Genomic DNA, 19,973 nt, shown 5'->3' on the forward strand with positions numbered 1-19,973 from the left:
GTCCCTCCCTTCACGTCATGGTGACCTTTTCATTGCAGGTTTCCTGATAGGGACAACAGTGGACCATGACTGCATAATGCATGTTACAATGGCCACTTATAGTCTCCATCAGAAGACCGTGTGACATCATAGAAACACAGCTGAGAGACAAGGACAGAGAATATTATCAGCCCATAACAGAGTGTCAGGATAGCAGGATCACCAAGGTTTATTTATTGAAATCTGCAGATTTAAGAACATTAAAACTAACATTGACATGTTAAAGCAACATATACTGTATTAATTGTGTTTTTACATATACTATAAACAGTAAAACACACACACTAGAGAGAGCATTAAGCTGACCGTTTTCATATGTATAAAAAATGCAATAGCGGCGCCTTTATTTTTTTAATTTAGTATGATTGTATACATTGACATTTAATAGTAAAAGTGCATTAAAGTTGACTCTACATTTCTGTTAAAATAATTATTTTTGTTTTGTAGCCCATCACCCTGAAGCTGCTTAACAAGACATTCTGAAGCTTTATTCGGCTGGATAAGAAGAACATTTAATGATTTATTACAAGGCATATATTGCACAGTAGATCATTAGTATAAGGACTGGAATTGCAAGTCCATATTTATAGATATCTTTCCAATTCTGGTGCTGAGAATTGGGGTCCTCTAAAGAAACTTCCCTTTCTTCCCAGGAGGTCTTGCCTTTACAATACTGATGCTGAGAATTGGGGTCCTTTAAGGGACCTTCTGTTTCTTCCCAGTAGGTTTTGTCTGTTTGACGGATTGGTTTTCTGCCGAGAGAAAGTTTGTAGTTGGGTGTAGTGTGACCATTGCCTGTTCCCTGAATAAAAATAAAACAGTTAAATATGACTCTGTACATTTGTTATGTAAAATTTTTACAATACATTTAAGCTGTGACAATACTGTATATGTAGTGCTGGCCTCATTACTGTAAGTAAATGACCGAAGCACACATATCCCCATTATTTATCTAACTTTACATTGCACACAATACTCCTAACTAGATATGCTATGATCCCAGTCTTTCATCCACAAGAGCCATTTAAAGTGTGTGTATGTCAGAAACATATGCAGTACATCTCTACAATATATGTAAATTTCCCTATACTAGATTCCCTAAAAACAACTGAGCACTTATTGAGACACCAGCAAGTGAACAGGACATCAATCAATTCATTATATATATATATATATATATATATATATATATATATATATATATATATATATATATATATATATATATATATATATATATATATATATATATATATATATATATATATATATATATATATATATATATATATATATATATATATATATTGTGCTTATTGAACAGATATAACAAAACACTTTCAGTTCTATATTTTAACCACATCCTACCCAGCCTATAGCAGAATGACGGCCGCATCAGGGATCAGTTATCCTGACTGGGCGTCATATGACAACCAGCAGGATAAGCCACTCATGTGCGGCGATCAATGGGGTGGTGTGTCGGTCCGACACACCTCATCTCCGATCTAGGTAAAGAGCCTATGACGTAAGCACTTTACCACATGATCAACTGTGTCCAATCACAGCTGATCACAAGGTTACCAGGAAGTGCCGTTTATCGTCTTTTCTCCATTCGCGCTGCCAAGGCGTAGGTAGAGGAATGCTGATCAGCGGCTTTCCTGACAAGGTGTGGTGCGCGCTGATAATCAGCTCATTGATTATCAGTCAAGACCGATCAACGATGCCCAGCAGTGCCTCCCAGTAATGTCAGTCAGTGCCCACGTGATGCAGTGCTGCCCATCATTGCCACCTATCAGTGCTGTATATTAGTGCCTCCTCATCAGTGGAGAAAACTTATTTACAAAATGTTATAACAGAAACAAAAGGAAAACTTTCTTTTTTCAAAATGTTCTATAATAACTTTATTTGTAGCACAAAAAGCCCTATTTGTAGGGAAAAAAAAGTTAAAAATGTCATGAGCCTTGCTGGCTCAGATGCAGCCAACAGCTCCCAGGGTGAGGAAATGGGTGATCATCTCTCCGCACATACCCTAGTGCCCTCTGTTCTGACAACTCCCCCCAGTTTGATTCCCTGATTTCTTGGGTAGGATCTCGGTCCAATCAGAGGTCGTAGATGGCAGGGGTCATGAGTACCTTCATTCTCTCCTCTTAAGTTGTTTTTAGGCTCTTACAGCTGAGCTGCTGGCTGTGAAAATAGACAAGGAAGATCCCCTCTGAATTTCTGAGGAATTGGATTAGAATGAGACGCCTTTAGCCAAGATCCAATCAAAGCTTAAAGATACCACTGCTATCCTTATTGACATGGTACACTCAGGTTAGTGTTAGAGTACATGCAGTCTCCTCATCCCAAGGTCACTAGCACTGGCTCCCTGAACTGGTTCAAGTCTAAGGCCTCGTACACACGACAGAGATTCTCGGCAGAATTCGCCGAGAAACTCGGTCAAAACCCGGATTCTGCCGAGAATCTCTGTCGTCTGTACAGTTTTGGCTCGATGGAGCCGCCGAGGAGCTCGACGAGAAAATAGAGAACATGTTCTCTATTTTCTCGTTGGCCGCGTTGTTCTATAGGAGAAGGCGGCCCGCCGAGCTCCTCGGCGGCTTCATCCCAAAACGAGACGAGGAACTCGACATGCCAAGCACGTCGAGTTCCTCTGTCGTGTGTACGGGGCCTAAGACCTTCCCTTTCCACTTGCCCTTAGCAGTCAGTCTTGTACTGTGATTGACCTGATCTTTAAAAACCCTTTGCCCCTAATAAACATTTTGTTCAGTAGTATACTTCTTGAAGGGGGTTTCCCACGGAAATGAGCAGCCTTTGTGGTTGATCCATCATTTTTTTTTTTGCCTTAACAAGACTAAAGGGTCCCTGTAAAGGATGATCCTGTGTTAAAGGACCTGTGGTGGATAAGAGGATAAAAACCCTCTCAAAAGGCTTCAATTTATCTAGCAGGCTGTCTGCAAGACACCACCACCACATTGAGCTTTTACTTGTGACCTTATGCTACTGCATGAATGGTTTTAAAGGTACAATTTGACAGATCTCCCAGAAGAGCCTCCTCTCCATGCATATGGAAAGATTCCTTTAGCCCAAACAAATGCTAAACGGCTGTACAAGAAGTGCCATGAGTAAATGCCAATTGAAAGAGAATGCCTGTTTGGTACAAACTTAGACAAGTATATGAAAGAGATTATGGGGCAAAAGGAAGCACCTTGCATCCCTGCAGGTAGACCAATCTGAAGATGTGGAACTTGTCCCTGCAGGTTCAAATATTCTGCACAAAATTAGCCAGGTAGGTTATTGTTGCCTGCCTCATTCCTGGCCTTTGTGGACATCAGGGATGCTTACTTGCCCATTCCTATCTTCTCACCAACACAATCTGCATTTTGCTGTGGGTGCTTGGCATCACCAATCTGTCACCTTTCCCTTAGGCCTGTGCATGGTACCCTGGATCTTCATTAAAGGTGCTTGCCCTGGTCCCTACCTCTTCTCCATTCTCTGGACAATGTCTTAGTAAAGGACCAGTCTTCCCTAACTCTGTTAATCAATATCCAGCAGACATTGCAGAGGTTCGGTTGAATCCTCAACCAACTCACAAATTAGAGTACCTGGGCCTTCCATTAGGCATGACCCTGTCCATGATCTCTCTGTCCCACAACAAACTTCTGTCTCTCCCAGGTTCAGCCATCATCAGATTTTGATTGCATATGAGGGTCTTGCGTCTGATGATGGCCTCCTCTGAGGTAGTGGTATATGGCCAGTTTATCTCCAGACCATTGCAACTCAACACTGGCAGCATGGGAAAAAACACTTGGACCACCCCATGCATCTGATCTACAAGGCCAGACTTTCCCTGATGTGGTGAATTTCCAACCTGAATCTGGAATTAGGAAAAAAAAAATTAAAATCTATTTCTCCATAGAAGCTGGAAGTTCTCAAGAGATGTCAGCCTATCAGATGCATTTTCCGTGCTGGGGACTTTGTCATCAAAATAAACTTTTTTCCTATTGATATCCTGAAACTCTGGCCAATTCTGTTGTCCAGGCGTACATTCCCAGCGAACAGTGTCTTGACCCGGAAAAATTATCTCTCCACCCAAAAGTGTTCCAAGCCATTTGACACAGGTGGGGGAACACCAGATGCATTCAGATTCAAAATCAAACTTTGTCACTAAGTCCAGAAACTCTTTAGCGACTGTGGAGACCAGTTCAACATCTTTCCTCCTTTACAGTATTCTGGTATTTCTCATTGCACCAAACTGGCCGGGGGATGTGGTACTTAAACTTTCAGGAGATCGTTTCAGATCACCCAGAGTTAAGCAGGTGGGAGAATGGATGGACAGCCGCACTCCAAAAAGTCTTGTTGAAAAAAGACGTGCTCTTTATTGTAAAAAGGAAAAAATGCACAGCACACAACAGCATACAGTGGGACAGACAGCTGACGCGTTTCGCATTAACAACTAATGCTTAGTCATAGCTATGACTAAGCATTAGTTGTTAATGCGAAACGCGTCAGCTGTCTATCCCACTGTATGCTGTTGTGTGCTGTGCATTTTTTCCTTTTTACAATAAAGAGCACGTCTTTTTTTCAACAAGACTTTTTGGAGTGCGGCTGTCCATCCATTCTCCCACCTGCTTAATTCTATGCATTGCCAGCACCCGTGTGATTCCTGAGTGGACATTGATTACCTGCCTGTGCTCACCTGGAGCGGCGGTCTCCCTACCTTCAGATCACCCAGACCTTCAGTCCCAAGGACCAACCCACCATCCTGTTTCTAAAGGACAGGGGCCTATTAGATTTGGTTATCCCTACCCTTTTGAAGGCTAGGAAGTAGACTTCTTGCAAAACCATACTTGGAAGGCATACTTTGCATGGTGCAAGGTTAGGAAATTCTATCCTGGGAAGTATTCTGTGGGAAAGATGCTGTCCTTTCTCCAGTTTGGTCTGGACCAACATCTGGCTTTGAGTACAATCAAAGGGCAAATCTCAGCTTTTGCCTCTTTATTGTTAAGTTAAGGATTTGTGCAGGGTGCCACACACACATTTCTTCCTCAGTAACTTCATGTGATCTTAACCTGGTTCTTGCTACTCTTCAAACCTGTTCGGATATTCCCTTGTTTGACCTCATTTAAAGTGTGGCCTGTTTTACTATCTCCTCAGTGCAGATTGTCCGGGTTAGCAGCCTTATACTATACATAGCTTTTCCTTGTGTTACAAGGTTGGGCTGAACTTTTTTTTCTCCCTAAGATGGTTTTCTCATTCCACCTTTATCAGGACTTTGTCCTCCCCTCCTCATGTCCTGCTCCAAAACATCCAATGTGAATTTCTCTCCACTGTCTCAACATAGTGCCTACTACGAGTCTGCCTCTCAGCTACAGATTCTTTCTGGCAATAAGATTCCTTCTAAGTCATTCCCGAAGGTTCCTGCAGGGTCCATCATGGCTAGATGGAGTGGAAGAGTCATCATTTAATCCTATGGTCTGAAGGATAGAGCTCCTCCATTCCCTGTAAAGGTGCACCAGCTCTACCGGATCCATTAGTGCTTCATGGGCATTTGGCATCTGTTTCTTTGATTTCCAAGGCTGAGATCTGATCTTCTGTTCACACATTTTATGCTCAGGCTTCCTCTTATTTGACTTTAGGGTGTAAGGTGCTCTGAGCCGTTTTTTACCCATTTTTCCATTCCTTTCTATGTGGGCCTGTTAGCAATATTTGCTGTGTTGCCCACCCCTTAAACTTGACTGCCTTTGGGTGTCCTGTGATTAAGACTAAAAGGATCCTGTACTGTATGATTAAGAAAATAAAATATTTAACCTACCAGTAAAAAAAAATTCTTGCAGTACAGGACAGAGCCCCCCCCCCCCCCCTCCTTATAATCTCCCAGTTGCTTTGCTATAAAATTGAGACTTGCTGTGAGTAGGAGGGGGTTATATACAGGATGTCCCTGCAGCTTTTTTGCCAATATCCAATCACCTGAAGGTAGCTGCATGTACCCTATGGTTAAGACTATGATTCTGTGTCCTGTACTTCAAGAAAATTATTTTAGTGGTAAGTAAAAAATCCTATTTCTAGAGGGAATGGGGGCTAGCAAGTCTGTGCAAATTAAAATTGCCTTAATCGTTAATAAAACATTTTTCAGCACAATTCCATAAAATGTACACTGCACATTTTTTCTTTGCTAAGGCCCGTACACGCTGTCGGACTTTTTGCCAACAGACTTCAAAATGAGCACGTTTTCAAAAATATCCGACCAGGTGTACGGTCCATCGGACAAACTTTTTCGGTTTTCATCGGACAAAAGTTCGCTCTGCAAACGGAAAAACTTTTCGGCAACAAAAGTCCGAAAGTGTGTACAGCAAGCCACCTTTTGAACAAAATACAAATACGCATGCCCAGAACCAATGTTAAAATCAACCAACAATAGCAGAAGTTGACCAAAGGGTGGCGATAAAGAGCAGAAAAACCATGTGATGTTGGTAAAGTTTGCAGAAAAGTCAAAGAGTGTGTATGCTATGGGTGTGACCGGCCAACTCCCTTTGGACAAAAATCCAAGGAAAAGTTTGTTTGAAGTCCGATTGTGTGTATGAGGCTTTAGACTTACTTTTGGTTCCTGAATACCAGCAGCTTCTCTTTGCCAATCCAATGGACTTATTCTTTTTAGATTACTAGCTTTTACGTAGTTGTCATTGCCAACAAAATGTGTCTGATATTCATCATGGCCGTTGAACAAGTCTAATTCTTGTGTTTTGATAACCTGCTGAATAAAACTTTATGAGGAAAAATGTTCCCAATAGGTAAAGATGACACAATTAGGAAGATAAGGAAAAAAAAACTCCAAACATCTATTTTTCAGCATGTTTGGCATTATGCCATAACGTTTTCTGAAACCATCTTTTTTCTGAACCTGTGGCAAAGCTTTGTACCTGGAGATCCTGCCACTAACAGCAATTCCTGTTACAGGTGAACAATGCTTAAGCTGGCCATACAGTATACAATTTTCCTTGTTCAATTTCCTTTAGATTTACTTTCAACTATGTTGTGCAAGGACCTGCCCGATTGCGTGTTTAGGTTTGACCTCATATTATATGGTTTTGGTAAATCTAAAAGGGAAATTGTCTAATTTAAAGTCCGGTGCAGTGTCTCCCGGAGACAAGACAGAATTAAGAGGAAATCTCACAACGTGAGGGATTATTCTTTCTTCGACAAACATTACCAGAACAAATATCCCCATTGTAAGATTTACCCTTCATTTATTTTCTGGTAACACCACCTAGCAGGAACACAGACATTAAAAAAAAAAAAAATCCAAAACTAAAAAAAAAAAAGTTTGTCTATACATACCTCCGTATATACATTGTCTCTCCAGTTAGCTGAATCTCAGGGATCAAAGTATAGCTGCTAATTCTATCCTACATGGTAAGTGCAAGTGATGTGCAAGTACAATGAATTTTAAGTTCTTTCACTCCAGAAGTTTGATACCATTGTTCAGGCATCATCCAAGACTACTTCCTGTATTAAAATGCTGACCCATGGATGGTGCATTTTTGTAAGATGTTATTGGGTAAGTGTATACAGGTTGCCTCAGCTTAGCCCCCTGCTTAATTCAGGATATGTTTGTTTACACATTTCCTTCACCTCTCTAGTTTCATCCTTCCCAATGTAGGCGATAGGATATCTGTCTTGCAATAAAGTAAAATGAAGACAGGCGTTAAACAGAGAAAGACCCCTATTATTGGTTGCAGACCCGGGAACTCAAATTCATAGATCTTGTTGCCTGAACCTCAAAAGACGGACACACCCCGTACCATGATTAAACCCACCACAATCTATACATAGTTATTACATTAACACAATCTACCTTTGGTGTTTTCTGTAACCGACATGGTTTTGGTGAATTCAGTTTCGGCTGTATGCTGTGGTCTTCTCCATCAAGCACCTTATACTCTCGTGGTTTTAGCTCTTCAATCTATGTACACAATATAATGACAAACAAAATTAGTAGTGCCCAAAACAATAGAGGATTACTTTGTAAAACAAAGTTAGCAATCAAATACTACACCCATCTAGCATATGTAACATAAAAAAAATGTTGTCATGTTCATTGAAGTTCATTAATATATAATAACCTTGACCAGTATTAAGAGAAGCTTAAAGAGAACCTGTCAGTACAGACAAGTGGGGGCTGCCACTGTGGACTTCTCTTCAATCTTGTTCTACAATTTAGTCACAGGCCTGAAGCAAGCACGCAGCTAGTGAATGTCAGGATACCTGATATGCTCTTATTTGTTCAGGTTGCTGACTTATAGCAGTAAACAGAGAGGATAAATAAGACCAGACCCCACTGGTGAAATTGATTCAGCAGGTATATGGTCCCTTGTACAATGCCTTTGTTCAGGAAAAACTAATTATGAAAAAAAAGACAGTTTCTATAGGCAACATCACCACTGCCATTCCAACAGCGAAGTTACACAATATATTATAATTTGTTAAAGAAATTGTGATTTTGTGCAACAAATCTTGTGAATACATTTTCTTTAAAGCCAAACAGGTCATATCAGATACCCACATCTGTGTTTTTGTTAGCTTTCACATATACTATATTGTTAAATGTATTGGGACCCCTACCTTTACATGCACATGAACTTTAATGGCATCCCAGTCTTAGTCCGTAGGGTTCAATATTAAGTTGGCTCACCCTTTGCAGCTATTACAACTTCAACTCTTATGGGAAGGCTGTCCACAAGGTTTAGGAGTGTCTATAGGAATGTTTGACCATTCTTCCAGAAGCGCATTTGTGAGGTCAGGCACTAATGTTAGACAAGACTGGCAGTCTCTGCTCTAATTCATCCCAGTGATGTTCTATCAGGTTGAGGTCAGGACTCTGTGGAGGCCAGTGAAGTTCTTCCATCCCAAACTCGCTTATCCATGTCTTTATGGGCCTTGCTTTGTGCACTGGTCCAAATCATTTGGTGGAGGGGGGATTATGGTGTGGGGTTGTTTTTCAGGGGTTAGGCTTGGCCTCTTAGTGCCAGTGAAGGGAACTCTTAAGGCATCAGTATACCAAGACATTTTGGAAAATGTCATGCTCTCAACTTTGTGGGAACAGTTTGGGGATGGCCCCCCTCCTGTTACAACATGACCGAGTTTGGGGTGGAGGAACTAGACTGGCCTGCACAGAGTCCTGACTTCAACCTAATAGAACACTTTTGGGATGAATTAGAGTGGAGACTGTGAGCCATGCCTTCTCGTTTAACATCAGTGCCTGACCTTACAAATGCGCTTCTGGAAGAACTGTCAAACATTCCCATAGACACACTCCTAAACCTCATGGACAGCCCTACGGACTAATACTGGGATGCCATTAAAATGTATGTGTAAAGGCAGGTGTCCCAACACTTTTGAAAATATAATGTACATTATTTAATGTATCATGTTTAACCACTTCCATACAGGGCACTTATACACCTTCCCGCCCAGACCAATTTTTAGCTTTCAGCGCTGTTGCACTTTGAATGACAATTGCGTGGTCATGCTACACTGTACCCAAATGAAATTGTTATCATTTTGTACCCACAAATAGAGCTTTCTTTTGGTGGTATTAGATCACCTCTGGGATATTTATTTTCTGCAAAAAAAATAAAAAAATGACCAAAACTTTAGAAAAAAAAAAGTTTTTTTTGTTTGTTATAAAACATTGTAAATAAGTATGGTTTCTCCTTCACTGATGGGCACTGATGGTACTGCACTGACAAGGCGGCACCGATGAGGTGGCACTGATGGGCACTAATATGCGGCACGGATGGGCACTGATAGGCGGCATGGATGGGCACTGATAGGCGGCACGGATAGGTGGCACAGATGGGCATGGATAGGCGGCACGGATGGGCACTATCGTATGTGTTGTACTAATGGATGCCAATGAGTGCCAAACAATGCCTGCCAATCAGTGATGCCCATTGTGGGCACTGATTGGCATCCATTGCGGCACTGATTGGCATCCATTTTTTGTGTCCTTCTCATCCCTGGTGGTCTAGGGTAGCATACCTTTTTTTTTTTATCCCTGGTGGTCTAGTGGGCATCCCTGGTGGTCCAGTGGGCATCCTCGGTGGTCCAGTGGGCATCCTCGGGGGGGCTGTGCTGATAATCGATCAGCATAAACCCCCCCCCCCCCTGTCACAGGAGCAGCCGATCGGTTCTCCTCTACTCGCGTCTGACAGACGCGAGTGAGAAAAAAGCCGATTACCGGCTTTTCCTATTTACGCCATGATTGGACACGGCTGATCACGTGGTAAAGAGTCTCTTTGAGAGACTCTTTACCTTGATCGGTGTTGCGGGGTGTCAGACTGACACCCAGCAACAACGATCGCTGCGATGCGCGCCCCCGGGGGCGCGCAGCGGCTCAGAATCCTGAGGACGTCATATGACGTCCAGTCAGGATTCTACAACCACTTTGCCGACGTCAATTTGTCATTGGCGGGCGGCAAGTGGTTAAACAACAGGATCAGGAAGGAAGTAACCTCAAGTGTCACACACCATCGGAGCCCGATAGTCACAAAAGTGAGAAAAGCCTTAGCCCGACTCCATCCAGGCCACACCCTGATGCGTTTCACCCCGCCCGCAAAGCTTACAACGCAGTAGCTGGTGTGACAGGTTAAATATTTTTTTTTTTATTGTAAAGCAAGAATACATGGGTTGGATACCAAAAAAAAAAGATTCTTTCGAAAATCTGAACTTTTGTGTTTTTTGTGGTCCGATGGTGCCACCCTTGATTTCTGAATTAGACCAACCAAGCCTTCAAACTTCAGAAAATTATTTTCATGGCCAGGAATCTTTTTTCTTTCCAGGAATTTTGTTTTCTTGTGCTCATGCGCATTTCTTTTTCCTTTATATTTCTCACACGATTCTCCCATCATTGATTAGAAACTTGTTAGTTTTTAAAAAATTTCCAACATGCCTGATCACTCAAATTTGATGGCCGCACAAAAATTGTCCATTGCTGCAGTCTACTAAGGCCGTGTTCACATATATGGGAATTGGATGCGCATCCAATTTGCATAACAACATGTGAATAGCTTTCAATAGAACCGGTTTGCACATGTCCAAGCCATCAGCTTGTGATCAAGGGTTCACTCTTTGGACGTACGCAATCTTTCATATTCGAGGAAACTCACCTATCCATGTCTCTGTGCTTTTTTGTTGTTGTTAAGAAATCACTTGAAAAACATCCCCCTAACATTTCTAGTTGCGGTCATCTTGAGAAAGGGCAGATGATCCATGCATTTACTTCCTGGAATTCATCTGCCCTTAGCTCAGACATGCAAGCAAAAGAACATGCATAGCTTAAAAAAAAACCTCCTCCAGATAAAAGGAAAAAAAAGCCCATGAAGACTCCTGGGCTGTATGACATTATTTTGGTCTAGGCTGGAAACCAAGAAGCAATTTAGAAAAAGTAAAACAAAAAGTTTAACCACTTTAAGACCGCCCACCGCACCTATACTATGGCAGGGCGGCTCTATTGCGCAAAACTATGTACCTGTACGGTGTTTTGTGTAATAGATAAAGTGCACGCGCCTGCGGCTTGGGAGCTGATACGCATGCCCGGCAGCCACAATGTCCGCCGGCCACCCACGATCGCTCCTCACAAAGGAAGAACGGGGATCTGCCGATGTAAACAAGGCGGATCCCCATTCTGAGGGAAGGGAGTAACCGCTCCAGGTGGGTGTGTTGGGAAAATCAGCAACGGTTCAGGAAATCAAGGGTGCTGGCAATGCACGAAGCAATTGATATGAGGAAAGACGGGATGGACAGCCGCACTCCGAAAAAAAACATAAGGTTGTCTTTATTGTAAAAAAATTATAAAAAATGCACTACAAAACAAGCAGAACACAGGGAAACAGTCTACGCGTTTCACACTCCGATTAGTGCTTAGTCATGGATCCCCATTCTGACAGGAGAGGAGAGAGAGATCATCTGTTCCTAGTGATCAGGAACACTGATCTACTCTCAGTCAGTCGGTCTTCCCATGACAGTTAGAAAGCACCTCCCTAGGGAAACACTTAACCATTTAACCTGTTCCCGACAGGCTCACACAGATATACTGCGGCATAATGGCTCTCCTGGGCAAAATACCGTACATATACGGCTTCACTCAGGAGAGCCGCCAGAGTGCACGCACCACCTGCATGGAGGGGAACCCGATGCACGTGGCCGACAAGGCACGATCGCCGCCGGACATGCGCAATTGCGTGCACGAGTGGGAGCAGGGGGTTTTGTGTTGTCTGAGGAGAGAAGGACAGATTGCGTCTTTCTACAAAGTAGAAACCACGATCTGTCATTTCTCCTCGTTCGTCCCTTTCCCTCAACAGTTAGAACACACCATAGGGAACACATTTTAACCCCCTAATTCCCCCTAGTGTTAACCCCTTCCCTGCCAGTGACATATTCATAGTAATCAGTGCATATTTATAGCACTGATCACTCTGTAAATGTCAATGGTCCCAAAAATGTGTCAAAAGTGTCCGACCTGTCCGCCGCAATACCGTAAAACAAAATCGCAGATCACCGCCATTACTAGTAAAAAAAAACGCTGTATAAATGCCATAAATATTTCCCATAACTACAGTATAACTTTTGCGCAAACCAATCAATATGTAGAAGAATACATATCGGCCTAAATTGAGGACATTTATTTATTTCTTAATTGGGATATTTACTATAGAAAAAATTAAAAGATGGTGTTTTTTTTCAAAATGTTTGCTCTTTATTTGTTTATAGCGCAAAAAATAAATAAAAAACTGCAGGTGTATAAACACCATCAAAAGAAAGCTCAATTTGTGGAAAAAAAAAAAGGGGACGTATCACAAAAAATGGCCCGGTCATTGAGCAGCCAAATATTCCGGGGCTGAAGTGGTTAATCACAACTAGTGTTAACCTCCTCCCTGCCAGTGCTATTTATACAGTGATCAGTGCATTTTCATAGCACCTATCACTGTATTGGTGTCACTGGTCACCAAAAAGTGTGACTTAGGGTCAGATTTGTATGCCGCAGTCCCGCTAAAAATTGCTGATCCCCGCCATTACGAGTAAAAACAATAAAAATAAATAAAAAGTCCCTAAATCTTTCCCCTATTTTGTAGATGCTATAACTTTTGTGCAAACCAATCAATATACACTTATTGGGATTTTAGTTTTTTTACACTTTTTATTGGATATGTTTATTAGCAAAAAGTAAAATATATTGTGTTTTTTTTTCCACAAATGTCACATTTTTAGTTTATAGCGTAAAAGATAAAAACCGCAGAGGTGATCAAATACCACCAAAAGAAAGCTCTTTTTGCGGGGAAAAAAAAGGACATCAATTTTATTTGGGTACAACATCTTACGTCCGGGCAATTGACGGTTAAAGTAACGCAGTGCCATATTGCAAAAAATGGCCTGGTCATTAAGGGGGTAAATCCTTCTGGGGCTGAAGTGGTTAAAATAGTAAATAGATACTGTAGGAAGGTATATTTACTTAATGCTAGCATCTGAAGGATTCAAAATAGGTAATGTTGATTGGATTTATTTCCGCTTTAAGTTAAGAAGTCTGTAAATGGGCAGAATAAATAGGGCACAAAAAGGCCTAACAATTTATATTAGTGATAAAAACATTTTACTGTATATATTCCATTGACAAGTTATGAAAAGGGGCTTTAAGAACCTGTAGAAAACTACATCTCAGCTGTACTAAAACTTAAAAAAAAAAAAAAAAAAAAAAAAGGCTTCCCATGCTAGGTTACATTTGCACCACTTCAACAAAATGTTTAACAATATTGGTTGTATTTCATTTCCAGTTTTACATTCATTGTGCCTCTTTTGGACTTTGTGTCCCCTGCTACAATAAAATGTAATTGTATCATAAGAGAAAGGTGACAATCGGGAGATCATGCAAAAATTACATATTCTCAATAGTGGCTAATTAGCCATGCAAAAACCTCCTCAAACAGATATTCATTTCTATTAGGAATGATTACTATGCAAGCCTACAGATGTCAATACCACAGTCATTCAAATTCTTCTTCCCCTACTAATTGAAGGTTGTAAAGCTCCAGTGCCAAGGTTTCTTTCCAAAGAGCTAATTTATGACTAGGAGGATATTTTATGTCTTCAGTCTAAGCAGCTTAAAACACAGCAAATCAGAACCATCTGTGTACTGATGCTTGAATCACCGTTTATCTATCAGCCCATCATTCTTCTTGGTGTGCACCCTGCATTCTTGGCTGCTGTGCATTATCCCGTGGCCAAATTTCATAAGATATATTAAAAATTTAAGGCATCTTGACCCTTCCACATTGCAAGTGCGCTGGATGAAAAAAGTCGTCCTTCTGCACAAGATATGTTCGAAAAAGGTCACTGGCTCAGGCTTTTATTTATGCTAAGCAGAAATGACAGAAAAGCGGAACACTCAATTCCGATTTTTCAGTGAGGAAGGAAAGTGCTAATTTACACTCTAAGTAAATGTTTTTATAAAAGAGGGACAACTATAACCACTATTTGCATCTCAAATGGCCTCATACAGCATAAACCTCAATGCAATTTCAGTATATAAAACAGAAACTACCATATTTTCTATAAAAAAAATTACGGTGCCCGACATCGATTCTTGAATCGGGACTGATACAGAGCATTTGCGCAAGTACTTGCACAAATGCACCCGATACCTGGTCGGCGGGCGGAGTCTTTGAGCTTAGAGGGCGGGACGTGTCTGTAGGCGGAGTCAGTACGGCGGAGAGTGAGTCCTCAGCTAGGTAAGCTGGCAAAGTGCAGTGTCTTCTTCCAGTTAGTATCACTACGGCGGTGGCGCGCACTCCAACTACTGGGCGGCTGCAGACTCCTGCCTGGTGATTCATGCTGTTATCCTTAGCGTCGGGATAAAGCACCTCCAAATGTAAGCAGTGACTTTGGAATTTGTTTTATATGTTTGAGAGGAGGCTATGAATGAAAAAAAGGTTCCCCGATACATCTCCCTTGGTTTACAAGCAAGATTATTTATCCACATATCTGCCTTTTTGACCTTTTTAGCAAAATATGTCATGTCTGCTTGGTGAGTAGGCATTTTACTTAGGGTTGTCCCGATACCGATACTAGTGCCAGCCACCTGTCAGTGCCCATAAGTGCCGACTATCAGTGCCATCCACCTGTCATTTATATCGGCATTTCAGTGCCTGCCCATAAGTGCCAGCCAACTGTCAGTACCATCAGTTCCCATAAGTGCTGCCTATCAGTGCCAGCCACCTGTCAGTGCCATCAGTGTCCATAAGTGCCAACTATCAGTGCCATTTATCATTGCCACCTATCAGTGCCTATAAGTGCCACCTGTCAGTGCCGCCTATCAGTGCCACCTATCAGTGTCCATCAGTCAGTGCCATCTTTCAGTGCCCATCAGTCAAACTGTCACATTACATAAAAAAAAGTATCGTTAATCGGTATCGGCGAGTACATGAAAAAAAGTATCTGTACTTGTACTCGGTCCTAAAAAAAAGTGGTATCGGGACAATCCTAAAAAAAATATATAGTGTTGTCGTGCCACTGAGGGGGACATACACAAATGTCAAGTAAAACTATATATACCGATCAGACTTAACATTATGACCACTAACCTAATATTTTTAGAGTAGGTGCCCCCTTTGTTTATAAAACAGCCCTGACCCATTGAAGCATGGTTACCTCTAGAGCTCTGAAGGTATTCTGTGGTATCTGGCACCAAGCAGTCATTAGAAGATCCTTTAAAGTGGACGTAAACCCTCCATACACCCAGTGAACAGCCTCAGATGATACACAGGGATGAACCCAATCTCCCTACATATGTTTTACATGTATGTCGGCTGTCTTCATGTTTATATACCTGTTTAGAAAGTTCAGATTGTGTTAGGACATTTTCTCTTCCTGTTAAACACAGAGTGTGATGTCTGGCCATTCAGCCAAGATAGCTAAAATTGCTGATTGGAGGAAAGGCACACACCCCCTCTCATCATAGGTAGAAACTCGCAGAGGTGTTTTGTAACAGGGCCAGCTCCCTACTAATCTATTTTAGCAACCTCACCTAAAAGAAATTTCAGGCTGCTTTTATCTGATGTGTCAGAGAATTTGTGAGGAGATATCAGGCTGTTAACAGAGGAACAGTTCAGGAAAGAGCTACAGAACTTAGCACTTTGAAGGGAGATAACAAAACACTGCAGATATATGTGCCCAGCTCAAATTTCATGAATTGGGTTTACATCCACATCTGCCAACAATATATATATATATATATATATATATATATATATATATATATAAAATGTTTGGGGGTTCTGAGTAATTTTCTAGAAAAAAATTATGATTTTTACATGTAGGTTTGTTCAGCACAGTCTGCCCAAACAATTCTGCTATACGTTTATGGACATTGAATTGACCATGAGCTTAACGCAGAGGAGGAATGCAGGTCCGCATGGCATAGACCAGCTGGAAGCAGTGCTGTAGGTCCTTACGCCATACAGACCTGGCAGAAAAAGGGTTAAAGGGGTTGTACACCCTCATATTGTTTTTTCACGTTAAGTGACCGGCCCCCTACCCCCCCCCCCCGTATTTCCCTCGGCAGGGACACGCTCTCCCTCTCTGTACGGGGTTCTGGCTCTTGCTTGGATAGATTGATAGCAGTGCAGCCATTGCCTCCCACTGCTGTCAATCAAATCCAATGACACGGGGAGCGGGGCCTTCCGGCATTCGTGTCTATGGACGCAAATGCCAGACTCAGGAGCGTGTGCGCAATGAACCCCCCCCCCCAGGTAAGCGCTTCTCCTAGGGGGGTTATCTGATGTGAGGAGGAGCCAACGAGGGACCCTAGAAGAGGATGATCGGGGCCACTCTGCAAAACGAGCTATACAGTGGAGGTAAGTATGATATGTTTGCTATTTAAAAAAAAAACACAAAGGTTAACAATCACTTTAAAGTGTATTCTGTATTCAAGATTTTCAAATCCTATATTAATTTCCACATTTCAATTATTTCTAGCCTACCTCTATTAATCTGAATGACCCTGAGGTTTGAAAACTTCCCTTTTAAAAAATTCCATGCGTTTATTTACATCAGTGCAGTGCCATAATAAATATGCCCTGTGAGTTGGCACTGCTGTGTCACACATTTCACAGAGCCTGCCTTCCGAACTACAGAGATGCTAAGAGGAGGAGTTTCAGGAGCCACAGTCAGTACAGGAATAACAAACCATATCAATACTGCTTTCAAGCAGCAAGGTACCTTGTGATATGTAGTTCTTAGCAGAAGAAAGTAAACTAAAGGAATGAGCAGAGGAGAAGCCAAAAGGCATGCAATGCCTTGTAGAAAGAGATGGCCAGCAGACACTCAGCACTCACAACATGAAAGGCATCTTTTCAAGTGAGATTAATCACTTGCCGACTAGTCACCGACCTGGTACATCATTGGTCTTCAAGTGATTGTACTGGGATGAAACTTGCAGCTGCAGGCATCACCCCGATACTGTTTTTTAGAGCCAACAGTCAGCTGCTAACTAGCCGCTCTATTGCTATTACAAGCACCCGCCACCTTCCATAGCATGCTCAAGCTCTCTGGTCCCACCAGGAGACCTGAGTTACCAACCGACTTGTCCACCAGCTAGTCGGGCACCCAAAAAAAGCTGGGATCGGCGTTGAACGGGTCTGCGCTATGGTAACCCGGAAGCGATGACAGGTTATGGATTGCGTTTTTTCTAAAATTCTAAAAAGTGTATTTTTTCCCAAAAAATAGCATTTGAAAAATCGCTGCGCAAATACAGTGTGACACAACAAATTGAAAAACCTGCCAATTTATTCTCTAGGGCCTCTAAAAAAATTCTAGCAAAAAAAAAAAAACCTGATTGTTACATGTAAACCAAAAGTGCCAGGGAATCTTCTTTTATTTCCAGGTCACAGCTTATGCATATTCCTTTTTCAATTATATTTCTCACACGATTTTCCCATCGTTGATTAGAAAATCATTTGATTTTTCAAAAATTTCCAACATGTCCAATCACTCAAATTCGATGGCCGCATGAAAATTGGCCATTGCTGCAGCCCACTAATGGTGGTAAATTTGAAAAAAAAATCCTAGTTTATGATTTTCTAAAGAAAATTTGTTTGGAATTGGACCCATGTATGGCCAGCTTTAGAAATAGTTTTTTTTGCACCAAATAGTATGTTGCACAAGGCCTAACCTACCAGCTGCCCCTCTCTGACACATTTCACTCCAGCGTGCCTAGTCATACACAAGTTAAGTGTTATTGGTGTGCGACCCATTTGTTTGACATGTGAATTTCCCGGAGTGTAGACAAGCTTCTTCAGTCAGCCCCTAGAGTGCCCTGCAGCAGAGGAAACAACCGACACCTTCAAAACGATGGGTTCATATGGATCCCCTGCTCATGTAGTTGGCTTTCAGCTTTTCCTAAGTCTGCATAGCATGCAAGGTCAGATTTAGGGATGAGCTTCGTATTCGAGTCGAACTCATGTTCGACTCGAACATCGTATGTTCGATCGTTCATCGAAATACGAACAAAACGGGTTGTCGCGCCAAATTCGAGTTACGTTTCACAGACCATAATTCACTGCGGCATCGCTGGCTGATGATTGGCCAAGCATGCACTGTGACCCGCATGCTTGGCCAATCACAGCTTGCAAAAAACGGAGAGCCATAATTGGCCAAAGCCAGGGTGGCTTTGGCCAATTATGGCTCAGGGGGTTTAGTACACGCCCCACACTATAAAAGGCCGCCTGTAGGGCTGCCTTGTGTAGTGTGTTGCGGTGGTTAAGAGAGGACAGAGAGTGTGTCATTTTTTGCAGGTAGATAGAGCAGGCAGGCAGGCTAGTCAGTTCATGTTACAGTGTGTAGAGCAGCCCTCAAAATTTCCACTCGCCTACTAGCATTTGGCGAGTGGATTTAAGCTGGGGGCGAGTGATGACAGGGCTACATGGCCAAACTCCCTTCAATCTTTGCCTACACTTAAGAGTCCCGATGAGATTGGCGGCCGGAGAGGAAAGGTGCATGCTTGGGAAAAGTAGTCTGGTGAGCCACGCACAGGCAGAGCAGTACACAGGTGCTCTCCTTACAATTCTCATTATGCCATGGGAGTTAACAGTATGACCTCTCTGAGCCTGCCCTCTTCCCCGACCAATGTAGCTGGAGAGCAGAAAGTAATGAGTGAGGTGGAGGATTGCGAATATTACCACTCCGGTGCAGCGCTCACTGAAAGTTGCCCTAACATGAGAGCGGCAGCCTTACAGTTTGTGCAGTTTTCTTTTCCTTGTGCTCTATGTAAGTGTCCAGCAGTTCAGCCTGAGCACTGTGAACAGACTGGTCTCAATGTGTGCTGTGCGCTGTCAGTGTGCGCTGTGCTATGGTGTCAATGGCTGTGCAGTTGTGTGGATCTCAGCGCTGGATTGTACTCCCTCCCGCTGTGCTGCACCTCCTCTGCTCACTGCCAGCCTGAATAAAAGGGGGAAGTGGGGACATGCAAGTGTGGAGCTGCACACACAGGCTCCTGATGAGATGAATGGGGAGAGAGAGAGAGAGAGAGAGGATGGATGGATGGGAGTTGCAGAGGAGACAGCAAGAGAATGGGGAAGAGATCCAGTTCTAGTGCCCTGTCCCTCTGGTCTGACCCCAGTGCCCTGCCCCTCTGGTCTGCCCCCAGTGCCCTGTCCCATTTTGTTAAAGTTGTTGGTAATATTTAATTTTGTAACTTGATTCTGCATAAAACATTTAAGAGTGTCATTCCATGAGATAATATACGAGGGCGTGTTTACGGGTGCAATTAGGCGCAGGGCAGTGTATGAATTAGGTGGGGCAACTGGTGGCGAGTAACTCTTGAGGCCTGGCTAGTAGCTCAGGACTTGAAATTTTGAGCCCTGGTGTAGAGGATATATATACATCCC

General features: G+C 42.4%; 2 protein-coding genes across 7 annotated transcripts in view; one reads left to right on the plus strand and one right to left on the minus strand.

The window, feature by feature from the left end:
• Nucleotides 1–870, plus strand: part of FANCL (FA complementation group L) — a 126,419-nt gene extending 125,549 nt beyond the window's left edge. For all 3 annotated transcript variants that reach the window (XM_040351149.1, XM_040351151.1, XM_040351152.1), the window contains one exon: nt 487–870. In XM_040351149.1, coding sequence (XP_040207083.1) covers nt 487–522 — 36 coding nt within the window. In that variant the 3' untranslated portion in view covers nt 523–870. The remainder of the gene's footprint in view (nt 1–486) is intronic.
• The window catches only part of VRK2 (VRK serine/threonine kinase 2), a 129,051-nt gene continuing 109,262 nt past the window's right edge, over nt 185–19,973 (minus strand). For 2 of the 4 annotated variants that reach the window (XM_040351145.1, XM_040351146.1), the window contains exons 12-14: nt 7,892–7,999; nt 6,635–6,790; nt 2,728–3,913 (exon numbers count right to left, since the gene is read on the minus strand). In XM_040351145.1, coding sequence (XP_040207079.1) covers nt 3,626–3,913; nt 6,635–6,790; nt 7,892–7,999 — 552 coding nt within the window. In that variant the 3' untranslated portion in view covers nt 2,728–3,625. Of the gene's footprint in view, nt 842–2,727; nt 3,914–6,634; nt 6,791–7,891; nt 8,000–19,973 lie in introns of those variants that run through there. The other 2 variants (XM_040351148.1, XM_040351147.1) reach the window with 2 other exon arrangements.

This window comes from Rana temporaria, chromosome 4, assembly GCF_905171775.1.
Source record: "Rana temporaria chromosome 4, aRanTem1.1, whole genome shotgun sequence".
Lineage (NCBI taxonomy): Eukaryota > Metazoa > Chordata > Amphibia > Anura > Ranidae > Rana > Rana temporaria.